Source organism: Schistocerca cancellata, chromosome 6, assembly GCF_023864275.1.
Source record: "Schistocerca cancellata isolate TAMUIC-IGC-003103 chromosome 6, iqSchCanc2.1, whole genome shotgun sequence".
Classification (NCBI taxonomy): domain Eukaryota; kingdom Metazoa; phylum Arthropoda; class Insecta; order Orthoptera; family Acrididae; genus Schistocerca; species Schistocerca cancellata.
The window spans coordinates 608,721,061-608,743,139 of NC_064631.1; the positions used below are offsets into that span (position 1 = coordinate 608,721,061).

The 22,079-nt window shown below is 42.3% G+C and overlaps 2 protein-coding genes across 2 annotated transcripts in view; both read left to right on the forward strand.

The window, feature by feature from the left end:
• The window catches only part of LOC126088159 (uncharacterized), a 475,823-nt gene that overhangs the window by 303,024 nt on the left and 150,720 nt on the right, over positions 1 to 22,079 (forward strand). The window lies entirely within an intron of this gene.
• Positions 1 to 22,079, forward strand: part of LOC126088152 (leucine--tRNA ligase, mitochondrial) — a 154,672-nt gene that overhangs the window by 70,414 nt on the left and 62,179 nt on the right. The window contains exon 7 of the mRNA XM_049906269.1: positions 20,523 to 20,696. Within this exon, the coding sequence (XP_049762226.1) occupies positions 20,523 to 20,696 (174 nt within the window). The remainder of the gene's footprint in view (positions 1 to 20,522; positions 20,697 to 22,079) is intronic.

Sequence of the window (22,079 nt, forward strand, 5' to 3'; positions counted from 1 at the left end):
GCAGACACGTCCTCCCCGCATTCCGCGCTGTGCGCCATTTTGTCATCACTGCACTGCTCACCTGTGCAGACACATGGTGTTCCCAATGCTTTGACACACCTATCATTTGATTTCACAAAAACTATTTGCCCCAAAAATTAGATTTTTACACATCATCTTGACTGATACCTTCCCCCCATAAAAGACTTAATTTTGTTTCGATATTCAACCCAGTTATTGTGCAGCATTAAATGTAGTAAACCATTGCACAAAATTTTGGAGAGTTTGCAGAGGTCCATAGCGTATACTTTCCGTATGGTCGATTCTAGTTGCTACAATGTTGAGAATGAAATCTGGGCGAGCATGCGCGAGCCGCCAAGATAAAAGAATTGAACTATAGTTCATTGCTGGTTATCTTGTGGATTAGAATAACTATTACTCATGTTCTGCACCTGAATTTTATCCTGTGTCTTAACCAAACTTGTTTCAAACAATTGTTTTAGGCATCTTCAGTGGCTTTTATCTCTCCTACTTCTGTCATTGTCCATAGTTCTTCTGTTTTCACTTCTGGACTCAAAACCATAAAATTTCTCCCAGATAAAATTTCCCCATAGTTAAATGGATTTGCAGCTAATACCATCTACTAAGTCTTTAATATATAGCACCAACAACAGTGATCTTCATATTCCCCTTGTGCACACCAGTTATTACTGCAGTGTCTGCGCATGGCACCCTATCCAGCACAATATGCTGTGTGCTTCCTGTCAGGAAATTTCTGATCCCATCACAAACTTTGTTATGTAGCCCACAGTCTTGTGTTCCCTTCAGCAACCACTTCATCTATCCATGGCATTGAAGATATCATGTATATAAAGAGTGCAAGTAGATTTCCTGGACAATCAACCATGGTGCTTAATCTGTCCGTGTAGGAAGCCAGCAGACATAGACGAAATTCCAATCTCAGTTCTGAAGGGATGTGTAGGCAGCATACAAGACCCATTAACAAACCCAATAAATTAGTCCTTTAGTTCAGGTACTTTTCTACGGTACATAAAGCATGCCTAAGTTGTGCTCTTACTAAAGAAAGGTAACACAGAAGGTACTGAAAACTAAAAGCTAATTTCACTACTGTCTTTATTCTAAAAAATAATTGAATCTATCAAGAAGGATAGACTAATCAACAGAGCCAAATTTTCATGCCTCGTCAGTATCATATTGAAAAACATGCTTGCGTTCATGCATTATCATATAATTAAACATGCACAGTAAGACAGCAAAACAATAAAAATATGTGGAATCAAAATTCAGTTCTGTAGTTATCCTATTTTCTCCAAAAACAGTACACAACCACCATTTTCTCATAATCTTCTTCACTTAGTTGTTTATCAGATAAAAGATTTTTATGATATTATGAAAAGGATAGATTGTTACTCACCGTGTAGAGTGGAGATGTTGAGTCGCAGAACGGCACAACAAAACAAATAACCTTTTGGCCAAAACGCCTTTATCTAAATTTGACCATGCACATGCGTGCGTGCGTGTGCGCTAAGGCCAGACTATAAGTAACAAAGCATGATGGGAGAATCATTCTGGGTGGTTGGTGTACAGAGGAAGCTGAGTCGGAGAGGGGGTGGGATAGCAGTGTAGGGGCTGCTTGTGGGAGCATAGAAGGATTGGGTGGGGAGAGGGTAGTGCAGCTTGGTGCAGCTGGGAGATTACACGGAGTGGGGAGAGATGTGGTAAAGGAAATAAGGAAAAAGACTGTGGGTTCATTGGTGGGATAGAAGGCTGTGTACTCCCCTCAGGGGCTCAGTGCTCATTTGCTGAGTAGGGGCTTGGCGACCTTGGGGTTCCTGAGCTGGAGACTGGTAAGGGCCGCCAGCCCTGTGTCGCCATAAGGTCTGGACATGCTTCAGGACCACCATCCATGCAGTGCAGCGGTGGGATGTTGTGTGTTTTGGAGAACACAACTCTTGGCTTCACCACCTGGATGGCAAGGAAGGTACACACATCTATATAATAAAAAATAAATAAAATAAAATAAAAAAAACTCAACCTCAAAAGTATGCAATGTGCTGATGAGGTGAGTGGCTGTTGAGGTAAAACCGTCTCTAACCAATGGGGCACCTGCCCCCCCCCCCCCCCCCCCCCCCAGTTGTATAAGGCTTGCTGAGGCATGCAGGACTCTGACCAGGTCGGCGGTTGTTTCCTCAGCATCTCATGGGATCCCTACGAAACAGCCTCATCAAACTACTACTCCTGACAGGACAAGTTTACCATCAGGTAGTACCTACACCCACTCATCAAAGAGAGCTCAGTTGGTCAATCCTCCCAAAAGGATGTCTCAGAATCATAGTAACAGGGCATCAGTGTGCCATAACACTTTCATTGTAATCAAAGAAAAGGGGGATTGGGAGGGGGGGGGGGGGGTGACACAAGGCAGTGAAAGACTGTCTCATAAAATTCCTGGGGCTGCGGTATTAACCAGTTCAGCATGTACAGCTGGATATCACTGCCAAGGTGAATCGTTTGCCGCTCAGAGCCTTTTTAAGACGACCAAAAATGGCATAATCACAGGGAGAGAAGTCTGGACTGTACGGAGGGTGGCCGAGAACCTCCCATTTGACTTTCCGCAGGAGTGCCACGTCAGTGTTGACCATATGATGCTTTGGAGCGGAATGACCCCATGGGTGAGATTGCATGGTCGTTTTGATTTGATCGCTTGGCGAAGGGTGGTCAAGGTTTGCGAGTAACACTGGGCATTCACTGTTGTCCCATGCTGCAGGAAGTGAATCAGAAGGGGGCCATCTTGGTCAAAGAAGAATGTCAGCATAGGGGCAAATGATTCACCTTGTACGATGATGTCCAGCTGTACGTGTGAAACTGGTTAACGCTGCAGCTCTGGGAATTTTATGAGACAGCCATTCACCGCCTTGTGTCACAGTGGGACAAGTGTCTCAACAGCCAGGATCAATACTTATAACATACAGATACTGGTTTCTGTAATTATGACTCCAGCTCATTTTTGTTTGAACACCCTTTATATATTCACAAGGCATCAGAATGTACTGCTGGGTTTCTAAAAAGTGTCAGTTGACTTTGTAATGGAATATTTCTAGTTGAAACTGCTAGTTCAACCCAAGTATCTAAGTTCCTGTGATGTAATGCCTGAGATGACTGCCTTGTTGAGGCTAAGTTGCATACCACCCTTAACTTTAGTAAAGGCATGGTTACCTGCTCCGATATAGTGGAGGTGGACCCCCTGGAGTTATGTGAAGAGTGGAAAAATATGGGCATCATGGAAGTGCAGAACTGTATGAGGAGAACGAGATTTTCACTCTGCAGCGGAGTGTGCTCTGATATGAAACTTCCTGGCAGATTAAAACTGTGTGGCGGACCGAGACTCGAACTCGGGACCTTTGCCTTTCGCGGGCAAGTACTCTAGAGCACTTGCCCGCGAAAAGCAAAGGTCGCAAGTTCGAGTCTCGGTCCGGCACACAGTTTTAATCTGCCAGCAAGTTTTGTATGAGGAGAGTCAATGGAAAATTGTAAAAATCAGCAAAATTTATTCTAACATTTAGTACTCTGGAATTACCTGAACATATCCTTCCTGGCTATGTCCCTCTTAAAATTCACCCGTTTGTTCCTAACCAAATACAATGCTACAAATATTAAAGTTTTGGCCATTCCACCCCCTACGGGTAGTAATGGGAGGGCTAAGTGTGACAGTTGCAGAAACTCAGCTCATGAATCAGGCAAAAACTCTTGTACACTTCCTCCAAAATGTCTAAACTGGTCCGGGGATCACCCAATCTGGAGCAGAAAGTGTGAGGTTTACAACGAAGGAAGGAAAATTCAGGAGTTGGAAGTCAAGAGATGCATAGCCTATGGTGCAGGTAAAAAAGCTTTCAAAGCTGTGCAACCTCTGGTTTTCCCTACTTCTTTTGCATCAGCCATTATGACGCCAATCGCCAAGTGTGATGCCTCCACACAAACTCACACCACAGATTAAAGTATGAGCACATGCACTTGTTGGTGCACCCGTGGGGGAAATGCTCCTCTTCAAACTGAAGTCGTTCAGAAGCCATCAGCAATGGGCTTATCACCTAAGCCACATACCACTACCCACCACCAGAAGCCAACTAAGCCATCCCCACAACCTAGGCAACCACCTCCTCCCATCAGTAAAGAAAAACATCCTGTGAAAAGTAATTCAAAGTTCAAGAAAGTGGTAGTCCCTCTCTGATGGGGACTATACCCTGGAGGATATGGACTTCCAGTCGGATGAACCGGAGAGCTGGGAACTGGCTAACATTCCCCCTGACCTCCCCGGTCAATCACCACCCTCGAGGGAGAAAGAAAAGAACAATTGCTAAACAATAGCTTCTGCGGAGACTTTTGTATTGCAGTGGAATTTAAATGGATATCACTCACATTTGGAAGAATTACAGCTCCTGGTCCAGGAGAAACTGTTTTGCATCTGCTTACAAGAAACGCATCTTGAAGTCACCAACACACCTACATTACAGGTTTACCACTCATACGGAAAGGATGATACTATTGGAGACAGGGCTAAAGGTGGAGTGGTTGTTTTCATTGATGACAGATGCCACTCCTCTCCTGTCCCTCTTACCATGGCCATTCAAGCAACCTTTAATATCACAGTGTGTTCTTCGTACCTTCTGCCTAATGATGCTTTGGATAGCAGATGCACTGGCAGAACTCTTCTGGGCATTCCCATGCCCATTCCTCCTTGGGGAGCGGGGGGGGGGGGGGGGGGGGAGACTTCAGTGCAAATAATGTGTAATGTGCTGTGGGGCTCGGCTACCACATGCTCCAGGGGTCAGATGATCGAGCGATTCATCCATTCTGAATGCGAGTCAGATGACTCACTTTTCCATAGTTACAGGGTCTTTTTCAGCCACTGACCTTTATTTTTGTTCCCCAGCTATTGCAGACTCACTTCATTGGTAAGTGGCTCCAGATTTACATTCTAGTGACCACTTCCCGGCGTGGAACCAACAGGCTGTCACAGATCCATCCCCGGATCTAGAAACCACCTCAGATGATGGCCTGTACCTTGGTGGAATGACAAATGTTGATTGACCATCAGGGCCAGATGAACAGATCGGCCAAACTTCACACTGTCCAACTACAGAAAACCGCCATACGTTCAGATCTGCGAGAGCACATGTGAGAAGAGTAATAAAAGAACAGAAGAGGGCTTCCTGGAGGGAATTCATGACTTCCATTAGTTGGTCCACTTCCACTGTGCTGCTTCTCAGGTTTTCCATAGGACTGCAGAGATGGGGAAGCTCAGTTTCTTCTCGCATAATGAGGAAGTCTACAACCTTCTGTTCTCCAAGTGGGAACTGAAATCAGCCTTGTCTGCAGCCAGACACACTGCTCCAGGACCTTATGAGATCCATTATGACATGGTTTGTCATCTGTGCCCTGAATTCAAAGGACAGCTCCTCTCTTGTTTCAGTCAGATCTGGTTTGATGGACACTGCCTCACAACTTGGACAGAGGCAATATTAATTCCATTCTGGAAACCAGGCAAGGACTGTAGTGCCCCTAACAGTTACCAGAGTGTAGCCCATACCGGTTGTATCGGTAATACTCTTGAATGCATGATCAACCGCCATCTCATCTGACTGCTCAAATCCCGAGATCACCTGAGCCACTCCCAGTGCAGTTTCAGGTGCTAACGTTCCACCCTTGACAACTTAATTCTACTGGAGACAGCGATACAGGAGTCCTTCGTACACCGGAACCATTTGGTTTGTGCATATGACACTGCTTGGAGGTACAAGATCCTTCACCAACTTCATAAATGGGGACTACATGAACGCCTGCCATTCTTATCCAATCCTTTCTCGAGGACTGTCATTTTCAGTATCGCATTGGCAATGCATTGTCTGACTGCTATGTTCAACTCCTCAGTGTCACATTGTTTGTCATCACTATCAATGGCATTTCCTCCACAGTCAGAAGCCCTGTCAAATGCTCTTTGTTTGTGGATGACTTTGCAATCTTCTACTCCTCCTCTGATCTTGTAATGACAATGAGGCAGCTACAGCTGGTCATTAATAGGCTGAAAATGTGGGCCAGGACAACTGATTTTCGGTTCTCACCTGAGACTACATGTGTCAATTTTACCCATGCTTGATGAAGTTTTAGCCAACCAGAGCTCACAGGGGGGGGGGGGGGACAATATTTTATGTTTTCAAGAAACTGTACACTTTTTGGGTTTATATTTGACCCAAAATTAAGTTGGCTCCCACACCTGAAAGACCTAGGAACAAAGGGCTTCCGGTCATAAATATTTTTGAACTGCCTTAGCGGAAAAATATGGGGAGCTGACAGGTGCCACCTCCTGCAGTTTTGTAGGGCATTTGTTCAATCATGTTTAGATTATGGCAGCATGGTCTATGGATCAGCCTGTTCTTCTTACCTCAAGAAGTTAGATGCTGCCCACCATGAAGGCATTCAGATATTGACTGGAGCCTCTTGGACCAGCCCAGTCCCAAGTCTGTGTGCAGAGGCTGGTGAACCATCTGTCTGGATTCAGCGACGTATCCTTTTGGCTTGACAGGCACTGAAAATTTCAGCATCACCTCAGTCATTTGACATTTTGTTTAGTGGTCCAACCCACCTTTGAATAGCTGTTCAGGAATCGGCCCCATGTGACCAAACCATTTGGGATAGGTGCTACAACCTGTCAAGGATCTGGATCTATCAGGCATCAAAATACCAGCCAGGGATGGAACACATTGCAGCCTTGATGTCTTCAGAGGCCCAAAGTGATTTTAAGCTTGACACAGTACTCCAGGTTATGTTTTTACAACTTTGTTTTCATCCATTTTCAGTATGTACCACAATTTCATTGTTGTTTATACTGCTGTATCCCAGAACGAGAATGGCCTCGGATTTTCTGCTCTTTCCCTGATTGGGTTTTTAAAGTGCATCTTCTGGAACAATTTACAAATTACTGTGCGGAGTTATATGGCATTCTGACGACACTGGAGAGGGTTCACAGACATCACCGTACAAGGTTTCTTGTCTGTTCAGACTCGTTTAGTGCACTACAAGCACTTCACCAAATGTATCCTGTTGATCAGCTACTTCAGCTCATCCATAGCTCCTTACAGCAGCTCCAGCATTGTGGTAAGGAGGTGATCTGCTTACCAGACTGCACAGCGGACATAGCCCTTTAACACGTGGCTTTCTTCTCAGGTGGGAGGATCTACCAGCCTGTGAAGTTCGTGGCATGCAACTTTCGGTTCAGCATACTGTGGCAGCTTGTGTTCTATATACTGATGTTAGGGGAGCCCTCAGTCTCAATGGAGATCTGCCCACCATTCTCACAGATACTGATTCCAGTGTTACAAGGGTGGTGAAATTTTGTGGACTGTCAGGCCTCACCCCTCAATTGGTGGGGAAGGGAGGTAGACTTAAATACATTATATGCTGCTCTGCATGTGAGGACAGCCTTCACTCCCACTCATGAGATTAGCATTCTGACTTTTTGTCAGGGAGCTGATGACCATGATGTCGAGCACCTCTCACCTCAAATCATCATCATCAAGGCATCTGGTGCTGAAGTACAAACAGGGAAGGGGAGAGGTGAGTGAAGGACAGTGACTAACAAAGGTTGAGGCCTGGAGGGTTATGGGAACTTAGGATATGTTGCAGGGAGAGTTCCTGCACAACTCAGAAAATATGGTGTTGGTAGGAAGGATCCAGATGGCAAAGGCCGTGAAGCAGTCATTGAAATGAAGAACATTGTGTTGAGCATTCGTGCTCAGCAGTTGTTTGGTCCAGCTGTTTCTTGGCCGCAGTTTGTTGGTGGCCATTCATGTGGACAGGCTGCTTGTTGGTTGTCTTGTCCATGTAGAACACAGCACAGAGACTGCAGCTTAACTTTTAGATCACATGACTTGTTTCACTGGTAGCCCTGCCCTCGATGGGATAGGTGACGCTTGTGACCAGACTGGAGTATACTATATGATCAAAAGTATCTGAACACACCCAAAAACACATGTTTTTCATATTAGGTGCATTGTGCTGCCACCTACTGCCAGGTACTCTGTATCAGCAACCTCAGTAATGATTAGACATCATGAGAGAGCAGAATGGGACACCCCACAGAACTCCAGGACTTCGGACGTAGTCAGGTGATTGGGTGTCACTTGTGTCATACGTCTGTACATGAGATTTCCACACTCCTAAACATCCCTAGGTCCACTGTTTCTGATGTGATAGTGAAGTGGAAACATGAAGGGACATGTACAGCACAAAAGCGTAAGGCCGACCTCATCTGTTGACTGACAGAGACCGCCGGCAGTTGGAGAAGGTCGTAATGTGTAATAGGCAGATACCTATCCAGACCATCACACAGGAATTCCAAACTGCATCAGGATCCACTGCAAGTATTAAGACAGTTTGGCAGGAGGTGAGAAAACTTGGATTTCATAGTTGAGCGGACACTCATAAGCCACACGTCATGCCAGTAAATGCCAAACGACGAATCGCTTGGTGTAAGTAGGGTAAACATTGGACAATTGAACAGTGGCTATTCGATGGCAGGGTGTGGATATGGCGAATGCCCAGTGAACTTCATCTGCCAGCATGTGTAGTACCAGTAGTAAAATTCGAAGGCAGTCGTGTTATGGTGTGGTCGTGTTTTTCATGGAAGGGGCTTGCATCCTTTGTCATTTTGCATGGCACGATCACAGGACAGGCCTACATTGATGTTTTAAGCACCTTTTGCTTCCCACTGTTGATGAGCAATACGGGAATGGTGACTGCATCTTTCAACACGATTGAGTACCTGTTCATAATGCACAGCCTGTGGCGGAATTGTTACATGACAGTAACATCCCTGTAATGGACTGGCCTGCACAGAGTCCTGACCTGAATCCTATAGAACACCTTTAGGATGTTTTGGAACGCCAACTTCGTGCCAGGACTCACCAGAAGACATCGATACCTCTCCTCAGTGCAGCACCTGATTGAACGTATGCCTGTGAGAGTGGAAGCTGTCATCAAGGCTAAGGGTGGACCAACACCATATTGAATTCCAGCATTACCAATGGATGGTGTCACAGACCTGTAAGTCATTTTCAGCCAGGTGTCCGGATACTTTTGATCACATAGTGTAGGTGGTGGTGAGAGGATGTATGGGACAGGTCTCGCATCGAAGTCTATTACAGGGACATGAGCTGTGAGGCAAGAGCAGGGGTTGAGTAGGGATGGACAAGGATATTATGTAGGTACAGTGAGCAGCGGAATACCACTGTGGGAGGGGTGTGAAGGAGAGTGGGTAGGTCATTCCTCATTTCAGGGCACAATGAGAGGTAGTCAAAACCCTAGCAGAATGTGGTTCAGCTGCTCCAGTCCTGAGTCATGAGGTGGTAATGAGTCATCTGTGGCCAGATGGTAGTACTTTGGGAGGTAGCAGATGACTGGAGAGATGAGGCACAGAAGATCTGTTTCGGTGCAATGCTGGGAGGGTAATTATGGTCTGTGAAGGCCTCAGTGAGAAACTTGGTACATTTTGAGAGGGACTGCTTGTCAAAACAGATGCAACGACCACTGTTGACTGTGCTGTATGGGAGGATCTGCTTGGTATGGAATAGATGCCAACTGTCAAAATAAAGGTATTGCTGGAGGTTTGATAGGGATGGAGATGCTGATGTAGCCATCTTTAAGGTGGAGGTCAACATTGAGGAAGGTGGCTTGTTGGGTTGAGGAGGACCAGGTGAAGCGAATGGGGGAGAAAGTGTTAAGGTTTTGGAGGAATGTGGACAGGGTGTCCTTGCACTTGATCCAGATCACAAAAATGTTATCAGTGAATCTGAACCAGTTGAGAGATTTGGGAGTCTGGGTGGTTATGAAGGATTATTCAAGATGGCCCATGAATAGGTTGGCAGAGGATGGTGCCATCCGGGTGCTCATTGCCATACCCCAGATTTGTTTGTATGTGATACCTTCAAAGGAGAAGCAATTTTGGGTGAGAATATAGTTGATCATGTGACTAGGAAGTAGGTTGTAGGTTTGGAACATGCTGTGCATTGGGAAAGGTGGCAAGGCCATGGGCATTAGAGATGTTAGTGTAAAGGATGGTGGCATCAGTAGTGACAAGCAGCTCATTGTGTGGTAAAGTAACAGAAAGTGTGGAGAGTCAGTAGAGGAAATGGTTGATATCTGTTATATAGGAGAATAGGTTGTGGGTAATAGGCTGAAGGTGTTGGAGATTCTCTCAGTGGGGGCACAGTAACCGGCCACAATGGAACGTCCTGGGTAGTTGGGTTTATGGAATTTAGGAAGCATATAGAAGGTAGGAGTGCAGGGAGTGCTAAGGGTGAGGAGAGATATGGACTCTAGGGAGAGGTTCTGGGATGGGCCTAAAGATTTGAGGAGAGACAGGAGACCGTACTGGATTTCTGGAATGAGGACAATGGCAGGTTTTGTAGGTGGGTGAATCAGACAGCTGGCAGTCTTACTGCCAGGTAATCCTTGTGGTTCAAAACAACAGTGGTGGAGTCTTTGTGAGCAGGTAGGATTATGAGGTTGGGATCAGATTTTAGGTGGTGGATTGCAGTTCTCTGCAGAAGTAAGGTTTGGTTGCGTGTTAAGGGATTTGGGGAATGATAGTGAGGCAAGTTTCGAGGTTAAGAAATTCTAGAAAATTAACAGGATGTGGGGATGGATCACAGTTGGGTGGAAGAATGAACGAAGGCAGGCAGAGTTCAACATTGGTATTTGGTTGAGTCTGATCAGTAGGGTTGGTGGCAAAAAGTGTTTCCATTGTAGGGACTAGGCGAAGGAGAGAACGTCCTTAAAAAGTCAAGCATGATTGAATTTGAGAGTGGGGCAAAAGGTAATGTTGTTGGAAAGGACTGATATTTCTGTGGGACTAAGGCCTTTTGAGGAAACTTCATGACTACATTTCGAATCTACATAGGTTCTGTATTCTCTATTGTGGTGGGAGGGAGTTTGTGAGGATGGAGTAGATGTAGTAGGACTGTGAGGCAGGGTTTGCCAGTAATGAGGGGATGTAGGTGAGATTTAGAGACTGTTGTAGAGGTGGTGCATAGTGGTAGTCCAAGGCGGCAGTAGAAGGTGAACAGGTTGGAGAGTTTTTCGAGGTGCAGAGCAGGAGAATTTTATGGCTGGAGAGGAGGTATTGCAAGGAGGTTTGAGTCTGATTTACATGGTGGTGAGGGTTACTATGTTGGTGAGGGTTAAGGACTGGCCGAATGTGACCAAATGGAGATCATCGCGGAAGGAGGGGTTTGCAGTCGGAGATGAGTAACTTGATGGTAGGACTGTATGGGGAAATTCCATGAGCGAAGCAGCAGTGCAGGAACAGTATATGGGACTTGGCTCTGGATAGTGATTTTATACATAGAAAATATACTTAGATGGGGACTTACCTTTCGATGTCGTAAGGAGTGCTAGGTGTTTACTTAAGTGAAGACGTTCTGATAGTCAAAAGACAAAGTTGAAAACCTTTTATATTTTTGTCACAAAATACTTTTCGATAACTTCATAAATGCAAAACCACAATTTGATGCGATAACTCTTGCTGCAACAACCATTTCTCCATAGTATGACTGCAAAGATTTTTTCAAGCTCTTCAGTAATCGTCAAAGATTCCACCGGTTAGCTGTAGCTTCAGCTTTGTTATTGCCGCAGGCAAATGCACAAAATGTGATTTGATGTAGATCTGCTCTTTCTTGAAATGTGTTTACTTCAATGCCACTTCTGCAAGCTGCATTCATGGCTTCGGAAGTATCTATGACCCAAAAAAGTAGTGGGTGCAGTATCATAAGGCTTTTCAATAGAGTGAAGCAAACAGGTTTTAACTACAATAAATTTGAAGCAATTTATAGTCTCTTACTGACTTAACTTCATCAAAATTATCATAGTAAAAAATGGCATCATTTATCCAGCTACTCTGCCCACCACCCCATCCCAATCCCCATCTGGTTAACATAGACTATGGTGGCAGAACTAAATCTGACAGTAAACCTGTAGTTGTGGCAACAGAGATGACTTGGTTAGTTGTCAGAATTATCAAAGCTTTGTATTTTGTGTGTATATTTATCTTGTGTGTGATATCAGTGTATTTATGTTGTCAATTTAGACATACTGTTTCAGCTACATGATGTAGCACATGGGTGAAACATATAACATGCTTTAGGGTAGGATAAATACTTTACTTTCTTTCCTGGCCTTCAACATATTAGGGGACAGCATGACTCATCACCAATAGAATTCTTTTTTTATTTATATTTGTTGGCATTAAGTATATTGACTTCTGCATACATCTACCAAGCCAAACTGGGGCACTTGAGCTCATTATGAAGTTGACAGGCTAACAGAATTAGTGAGATTACTTGTGTTCTGCATTTTCAGCATAATTCGAATGGAAAAGATGCTGTTATGCAACTTGTTGCAATACATGCACTGGGTAAAAAAAAAAAAAAAAAAAAAAAAAAGTTATATTATGCATTATGAATGTCTAAGTTCGTGCATTTATATTGATGAAATCTTTGAAGTACACATTTATTCCCCAAATGCTAAAAATGTGCAAACATACATGCAATATGCATTTGTACAAGTATGAGGGGTGATCAGAAACTGAAGTTACAAGGCTGATATTCCTGGAGTTTAGTCTGTTATAGAGGAATTAGTAGTCTGCTGTAATCTTGATACATGTGGTTGGCAACTGTGCAGAGTTGTTTCAGCCACATGCCTTCTACGTGCTCGTTGTAAGTAAACAGAAATGTCAAGTTGTTTGGAAGAAATCCACTCAGTTATTTGATTTATATGGGTGAAACAAGTAATCGTAGTTGAAATTCATTGGCAGCTAGTAGAGGCTTACAGAGCAATGGGAATATCTCATCAGCATGTTGCAGAATGGTGTTGAAAGTTTGCAGTCAGTAGAGAAAATCTCACAGATAAGCATCACAATGCCTGACCCAGCTCTGTGTCAACAGATCTACAGCTTGCTTGGAAGTGCCAACCGCAGGATCATGCTACAGCATATGACAGTAGAATTAGGAGTGTCATTCAGAAGCATTCATCACATTGTTCACAATACTCTGCAGTATCGGAAAGTTTGTTCCCAATGGGTTCCATGAACTCTGACCGACTAACACCAGGAGAAGCTCATGGGAGCAAATCGGCAACTTTTGCAATGGCTCTCTTTGAAAGGGAAAAGTTTTCTTCCGCAGATTGTCACAGGCAACAAAATGTGGATCCACCACTCCATCCCCTGCAGCAAGCAGTTGTGGTGGAGTGGAAACACCCCATCTCTCCAAAGACAAAAGTTTAAGACAATGCCATCTGCAGGGAGGTGATGGCCACAGTGTTTTAGGACAGTGCGAGTGTCATACTCTTGGAATTTTTGGAAAGATGAAGACAGTGGCTGCTGACTGGTACTGCAAGACCTTGACACGATTGCACAGAGCAATCAGGAAGAAATACTAGTAGCTAGGACTTCTCACCAAGGATATCATCTTCGTTCTTGCATCATGAGACCCCGTACATCCAAGATCACCACCACACTGTTTCACTGGGATATCATCGACCACCCTCCCTACAGCCTCAATCATCCTCCAAGTAACTTTGACCATTTTCCTCACTTGAAGGAGCACCTAGGAGGCCAACAATTTGCTTCAAACAAGGAGGTGAAACACTTTGCAGCAACATGGCTGAACAAGGAAGGAAAAGATTTTTACCAGGAGGGTATATTCAAGCTCATCCTATGAAGCAGCAAGTGCCTAAACTGGTATGGAGATCATTAAAAAATAACCTAATATGTGTACTATCATTTGGCTGTATTGGTTGTATGAAATATGTACATGTTTCATTGCAGGCTTTGTAACCTTAGTTTCTGATCACACCTTGTACAATATCAGCCATTACAGAGGTTACAGAAGTGTACTTGAAGTTGTTGACAAGGATGGATGTGTTCCAGGCATATTCTTGGTCATGTCAAGACTTTTGACACTGTTGACCATAAAATAATGCTAAACGAGCTACAAACACTAGGTGTAAGGGGAATAGTGAATAAGTGGTTCCAGTTTTACCTGGAAAACAAGATGCAAAAGGTAGAGAGAGTTCACACATTTGCTGGTGATAAATTTTTAGTGACACAACTATCCCACAATAAACACACAAACATAGCTGTTCCTTGTGGTAGTTTAGTGGGTCCAGTTCTGTTCTTAGTATAAAATGTGCACTGCAAGTATTGTGGGAATGGGAATTGCTATTGACGTGCGGTTTTCACCAAATGGTAGCTAGGGGCTCATATTGATATCCAATCAACAGATTCTGATAATACTTAGAAAGTGTATTATTTGTTAAGCTTACACTTTTTTACATGGAACAATGGCAGTTTGCATTAACAAACTAAAAGTATCATAAATTAGAATGACAGTGGTGGTGGTTGCAGGATTCTAGTGCGAGTCATTTACAAGATATCATATTTTGTAACGTTCCCACACAAACACTTGTACAATAGCTGTGGCTCTACGCACCAAAGAACAACACAAGTGGACACACCAGTTATGTGGATTCGGACCAGTAACAAGACAATCAACCATCACAGATTGTGTTCAAATGACTACCGGCAGCAGCAATACAAGTTCCCAGCCTGGTGTGGAACGATGGCTGCACATGTGCTAACTTTTCAACAGAGATGTCTGAGCAGGCTTCAATAATATGTCGCTGCATATCATCGGATGTAGTTGGTATGTCCTTGCAGACAGCACCTTCCAACTTCCCCTGCAGAAAAGTCTACAGATGTCAAATCTGGGGAACAAACTAGTCAAAGTACAGGTCCTCTGTGTCCAATTCAATGATTTGGAAACAATTCATGAAGACATTCTATAGTATTTCGTACTCTCTGGACTGGATAGCCATCATATTGTTCATCGGAGTCCGCAGGGGAATGTCTTGTGGCATCCATGTAAGATAGTCTGTTAGGAGGCTACGATGTTTGTGCATGTTCAGTGTTCTGTCTATGACAAATGGGCCTATGAGCTGACGGTTCACTATCCCACACCACCTGTTTCCTCTCCATGGCCACTGATGTGCTACCTGATGAAGCCAACAGGGACTGTCAGCAGAACAATAGTGCATGTTTCGGCAGTTTACTTGGCCATGGTTGGTAAATGGCTTCATATACATCTACATGATTACTCTGCAGTTCACATTTAAGTGCTTGGCAGAGGGTTCATCGAACCACAATCATACTATCTCCCTACAATTCCACTCCTGAACAGTGCGCCGAAAAACGAGCTCCTAAACCTTTCTGTTTGAGCTCTGATTTCTCTTATTTTATTTTGATGATCATTCCTACCTATGTAGGTTGGGCTCAACAAAATATTTCCGCATTCGGAAGAGAAAGTTGGTGACTGAAATTTCGTAAATAGATCTCACCACGACGAAAAAGTCTTTGCTTTAATGACTTCCATCCCAACTCGCGTATCATATCTGCCACACTCTCTCCCCTATTACGTGATAATACAAAACAAGCTGCCCTTTTTTGCACCCTTTCGATGTCCTCCGTCAATCCCACCTGGTAAGGATCCCACACCGCGCAGCAATATTCTAACAGAGGACGAACGAGTGTAGTGTAAGCTGTCTCTTTAGTGGACTTTTGCATCTTCTAAGTGTCCTGCCAATGAAACACAACCTTTGGCTCGCCTTCCCCACAATATTATCTATGTGGTCTTTCCAACTGAAGTTCTTCGTAATTTTTACACCCAGGTACTTAGTTGAATTGACAGCCTTGAGAATTGTACTATTTATCGAGTAATCGAATTCCAACGGATTTCTTTTGAAACTCATGTGGATCACCTCACACTTTTCGTTATTTAGCGTCAACTGCCACCTGCCACCCCATACAGCAATCTTTTCTAAATCGCTTTGCAACTGATACTGGTCTTCGGATGACCTTCATCAGTGAAGAAGATACATGACACATCTGGAGTATCCTGTCTTAGTGCCCATGTACAGAAGTTAACACAATTCTCATAACCATTACCATGAAGCACTTGATGGAGGGATGTGATAGGGATGGAACCTTTGTCAACAGAGGAAATGTAGGAGACTTCCCTGACTCATGCCATTTCCTCATGCGACTGCACGGGAGCCAACATGTATATCAACTGCAACAGCAACAAGAACATTGTCTAGGTCTTACATTGTCACTTTCGCATAACTGGTTGTAGGAGGTGATAAATAATTGCCAAGATGGTTGATGTCGGTTGGGATATCTTGCTGCAAACACCATAAAAGAACAAGCTGCATTCTTTCTACACTCTCCATATACAATGAGCGTATCGACTTTTTCTGCATTGGTAAATCTCATTGTCCACTCATGACCTACTACACAGTCTATCACATGCTGACTGAATAGCAATCACAATCGCAATGCACTCAAAGAACAAGCAAGCACACTGTAAGAAGACATAACATACCTAGCAACTATGCTGGTTGAATGGCACAAACAAGTGTTGGTGCAGAAACTTTTCACAATACGATATCTCATAAAAGACTCACTCTAGACTCCTGCAACAAACACCACTTACATTCTCATTTACTCTATTTTTAGTTTGTTAATGTCAATAGGCACTGTTCCATTTAAAAAGTGTATTTTTGCACAAAAGGACACTTTTAAATATTGTTACAATCTCTTTACTGGTTAAAAATATGAGCCCACTGACAACCAATCCATTCTGTGAAAACCACACATCAATAGCACTTTCCAGTTCCGCAATATTTTTGGTGCACGTTTTAGGTGATGCACCCTATATATCCATGATTTTCCAGATAGTATAAGACATGGAGCAAGAATTCTATTCGCTAATGACAGTTACATCATAGACACTGATAAAACAGTAGAGCTCCTATTAGAGAAAGCAAAAGAAAACCCACAGGGTGTTTGACTGGCCAACATGTACAAGAAATCAACATTGAAAGAAAAGAAAACAAACAGTATGCTCTCCAGCACAAAGAGGGAAAACAACTGTTGCATTAGGCATAGATGATGAATCTATAGTGTGTGTTAGAAGCACAGAGTTTTTGGTATCAGTATCAATTGTCTGTTGAAAACGCACAGAGATACTAGCAGAAAGGAAGTCGTCAGCATGTCATGCTCCTAGGGTTTTGTTGTCTGTTTGTAACAGACTATGTCTTGTGGTAACATACTATTCTTACATAAATTCAGTTGAATGTTAGCTGAAGATTCTTTCCTGCCAATCAAAAGCTCAAAACATAGCTGATTGACAACTAAAGTTGCTGCTCACTTTGTTCATGGCATAGTTCATCATTAACTGACCAATAAACAAATATGTCATAAGGCCATAGAATCTCAGATAAGTAATAAAAATAAATAAAATCATAAATTTCAATCTACAACTTTAAAATAAACTCCAGGCCTTTTTTTCAATTCAGTTTTTGGTTAACTTTAGGCCTAGGCTATGCTGCATAACTACCTAGTCTGTTTTACTCTAGACCTTCTGCTGTGGCACAAAAACAGATGAACACTTGACAGCATTCCATATATTACCTAAATACTTAATCTTTTTTTAACTTTGTCCTGTTCATTTATCAACAAGTAAAAAAAAAAAAATACCTGAGGCATGTAAATATTGTACGAGTCTTACTAAATAACTTTTGGAATAATTAAGTCATTCCAGCTCTGCCACTGGTTTATGTGAGGCACATTACACCCATAATGATCGTCAGGTGCCCTCAACAAAATATATGATAGCTTTTTGTAAATCAGGAGAATAAGTAAATCTTGAGTCTTCACTTTCAAGAATTACACTAAACACTACACATCTTACTAGTAAATACACTGCATTGATGTACTGTAGCATTCCTAACATAACACAGAGTCCACTGATAATAAACTCTGCTGTTTCAGCAGACAATAATTTGCATAATATGCTATGTAAAATACACTGACAGAAAAAAACATCACAACACAAAAAAAGAATAATGTAGAGTAATAAAATTTCAGGAATAAATTTGTCCAGGTAAAAATCAAACAATGGAAAATCCAGGCTGGAATGTAACAACATATATTTAAGTGATTAACATTCCGAGATCACAGGTTATAATGTAAGCGCAAGATAACCCATTAAAAATGTGAAATGCTGGTACATTAATAACCAGTGTAACTGCCAGACTGTTGAATGCAAGCATGCAAACATGCATACATGCATACATTGTGTTGTACAGGTACCTGGTGTCAGTTTTTGGGATGGAGTTCCTTTGTCTGTTGTCCTTGATCGTTCCAATACAGGAACAGGTAATGCTGTTTGTGAATGACAATGGAATTATCTTCTGATGATGTCCGATATGTGCTCGATTGGAGACATATCTAGTGATTGAGATTGGGCAGTCCAAGACAATATGTCGACATTACTGTGGACGAGGATGTAGTCGGGAAGGGAGGGAGGGAGGTTCCAGACCATCCTGCCCTATAACCCAAATGAAATTACATGTGACCCAGTTGCCCTGTACTGAAATTGAAAGATATTTTGATTTTCAATCCTGCAATGAAAACAGAATATGCATCATTGGTAATCAACAAGCCCATCAAACAACAGTTCAGTTCTTACTTGTGCTTGAATTAAATGTAATAAGTGCTGGCGTTCATTGTTTTTATGCTGTGTGCTGTCATGATAGTTTTTAATTATCAATAAGTTTGTAAAAAGAAAGAAAGAAGAAGAAGAGAGACGATTTTGATTTGTCCACCAGCATTACGGACAGTTAAAAATATGTACACCCTACTATAATAGTCTAATTACCTGCCTGCAGCAGTTTAATGTTAGCACTGAAGTCTTTATTTGGAGACTGGTAAAACTTTGGGTTGCAATATTTCAGTATTTCACAAGGCAGCAGAGTGGTAAATATATCTGTATATAACATGAAATGGAAATCAGTGCATCAAAATAGACTTGGATTTGCCTGTGCCATCCAAAAATCACCTCAGTCAACAGAATTATTGCCCAAATTACAGTGGTTGCATTTCTTTAAAAAATTTGCTTGAACTTCTGTCATTAGCCCAGATGGCAAAATATTGTCTAATGTGGTCACATGGATGGTACTCAGTTATGAAAACCATTTTCAGTGCAGAACGATGGGGAGGGGTTTGTGGAGAGTGAAAAAGCAAAATGGGTGTGTGCCAAAAGCACATTCTATAGTTCATTCATTTCTGAAAGCAGTTCACTCTGGGCTGCTAGAATTTTTCCAAGCCAACAGTGTGCTGTATCCCCTCCCTTTCATCCAGAATCTAATTATGCCCCTATAATAACTGAGCCTGGAGTTCCATGCACAATTAAATCTCAGTTAGTTACATATTCCATGGATCCATGGATCATTTTACATGATAGATTGTAATGATGTGGGACAAGTCATTTTATATTCAAGTTGCAAATTAATTTTTACATATGGTTACATTATGATTCTGAACTACTTTTAAAGAAAAAGAAAAAAAGGGGGGAAATACGGACTATCAGAATTGCATCTTTTGTTGTGATGCATTTTATTATTTTAAAACATTGTACCACAACCAGTCTTACTGAGCAAAGAGGCACAGTGGTTAGCACACCTGACGCGCATTCAAGAGGATGCAGTTCAAACCTGCATCTAGCCATCCTGATTTAGGTTTTCCGTGATTTCCCTAAATTGTTCTAGGCAAATGCCAGGATGGTTTCTTTGAAAGGGTACAGCCAACTTCCCTCCCCATCCTTCCCTAATCAGATGGGACCTATGACCCTGTTTGGTCCCCTCCCCCATATCAACCTTCAACCAACAACTAGTGCTTCCACATTCTCCATCGACCGGGTAGCGCTATTCATTGAGGCGCTGAGTTGAGGCAAATCCATATATTTGAGAGATGAGGTGGTTTGAATCCATCAGCTGACACGTTGCACGCGTGAAGTTTGGTGTGCCGTAACCAGCCCTGGTTTACAGTATAGTACTTCATGCATCATACCACTGCGAAGCTGATGGTTAAGTCATGGGTCTTATTGAAATATTCGTACCAGTCTTTCACTTTTTCTGTATGTGCCAGTGTTTTACTGTCTGTAATTAGCATTTCTTTAGTGTGTGCATGTTCATATCTTCCTGTACGTTTGTGTAACATTTCAAACATACTATTTTGATGGATTGTGCAAACAAAACTGTAGAAATGGCTAACTTCCTCTCTCTCCCCCCCCCCCCTCCTATCTCTCTCTCCCTCCCTCTCTCTCTCCCTCCCTCCCTCTCCCCCCCCCTCTCTCTCTCTCTCTCTCTCTCTCTCTCTCTCTCTCTCATTTAAAAAAATCTTGATGAGCATGTCTGCCCTTAGTTTATTATATAAGCTGTGATTAAGCCTGTAGTTAAATTAATTCACAGTATACATTGGCATCTCATGTATTTGTAACACTGTGTTCTTATTTAGTGACAAATCCTTCAGAATATAATCTATGAATGTTTTATTCATTACTTTTGTATTATTACAGCTACACTACACTTGTATTATGCTCGATTTGTGAATCATTTCTTGCATTCTATAAAACTTGTACCACACAAGGAGCCATTTGCAAGGCTCATTGTGCAAGGTATGGTGATGGGGCGAAGTTACAGAGTGAAAGCAACAGGAAAATACATTCCAGAGTCAGAAGTGGACTTATCTGGTAAGTACATTGTCTGCATATTGTTAGACTCAACAATTTTGTGGTTTCCATTGACTTGTACAAAAACAAGGCTGTTGCATTTTTCAAGCAGGATACAAATGTTTTAAGTAGGTATTGAATTGATGCAGAACATCCTAAGTATCTCATGAAAAAGTATTGCATTCACCAGTATGTAGTGAAGACAGAGAATTTATTTCAAACCACAGTAAACTTTAAGATATATTTTCTGTTATAGTGCAAATTATTGTTGTTACATGCCTGATATTATCTCTAGTTGTATAAGTTGTATAAAGGAGATTTGAAATGGACTCAAGCATTTAAAAGGAATTCAAGGCATGCTGTATGATGTTAAACTTCTTTGAAGTTTGTGTGTACGGTTAAATGATATCACTGCTTCTTACAAACTACATACTGATAAGCTTTCTGATGTATGACAGTAAGTATATAAATACTACATACACTTTGGCACTCAGTATACAAGCCTTTGGTATTTCAGTTACAAATAGTACAAAAATTTCCAGAAAGGGAAGTTGTGAGCATAAATGACTTTAAACTATAATGTAACAGATGTAAATGAAAATGGGTAGAATGAGGAGGAATAACAAGGAAAGAAATTGGAAAAGTTTACAACATATGAGTATTCTCATGACCAATTGAATTATAAATAGCCGTTGTGTTCAAAAAAGAGATGGACACAGCATGTGGTGTGACTGGGATATTGTAATGGACATCTGCATGACAATCAGGCACAAAAAGAGCAAGGTGTGCAATGCCGAAACATTTGCTAGTGGGCATACAGTGGATGCCCATCACATGGGACTCTCCAAGGTTCTGCAGCATTGGAATTTCCATAAGACACTGTGTTCACGCTGTACTATAAGTACACCAGTCTGAGGAAAAACCACCCGTACCAATCAGCTGCCATGCACAACACCATGTTGATGGCAATGACGCCCTTTGGCTAATGTGAATTGTAATGACAAATATCCATGCCACGCGACAACTTAGTATTGAACAACAACAACTGGTGAGCATTCCCTTCCTCATTGTTGTATGGTACGGAAGGTACCACCATTCATGTACATCTACTAATCACGTTACATGTTACAGAGGTTGAGAAAATGGGAATGTGGACTGGCAAGTCATATTGATGTAATTGTGCCAATGGCATTGAAAACCACTTGGTATTATGTATCCCTCTTGCTAGCAGGGCACTGCTCAAGCTGTTCTTGGAAGTATTTTTGTGAAGATGATGTTTACATGGAATTAAAAATGGTCCCTTGAGTGTCTGCTCAAGTATCACTGGCAGTCAATTGTTGCATTCATTTCTTCATATACTGCACCACACATTGTTTGTGAATTGTGACAGAATAGTGTGAGCAG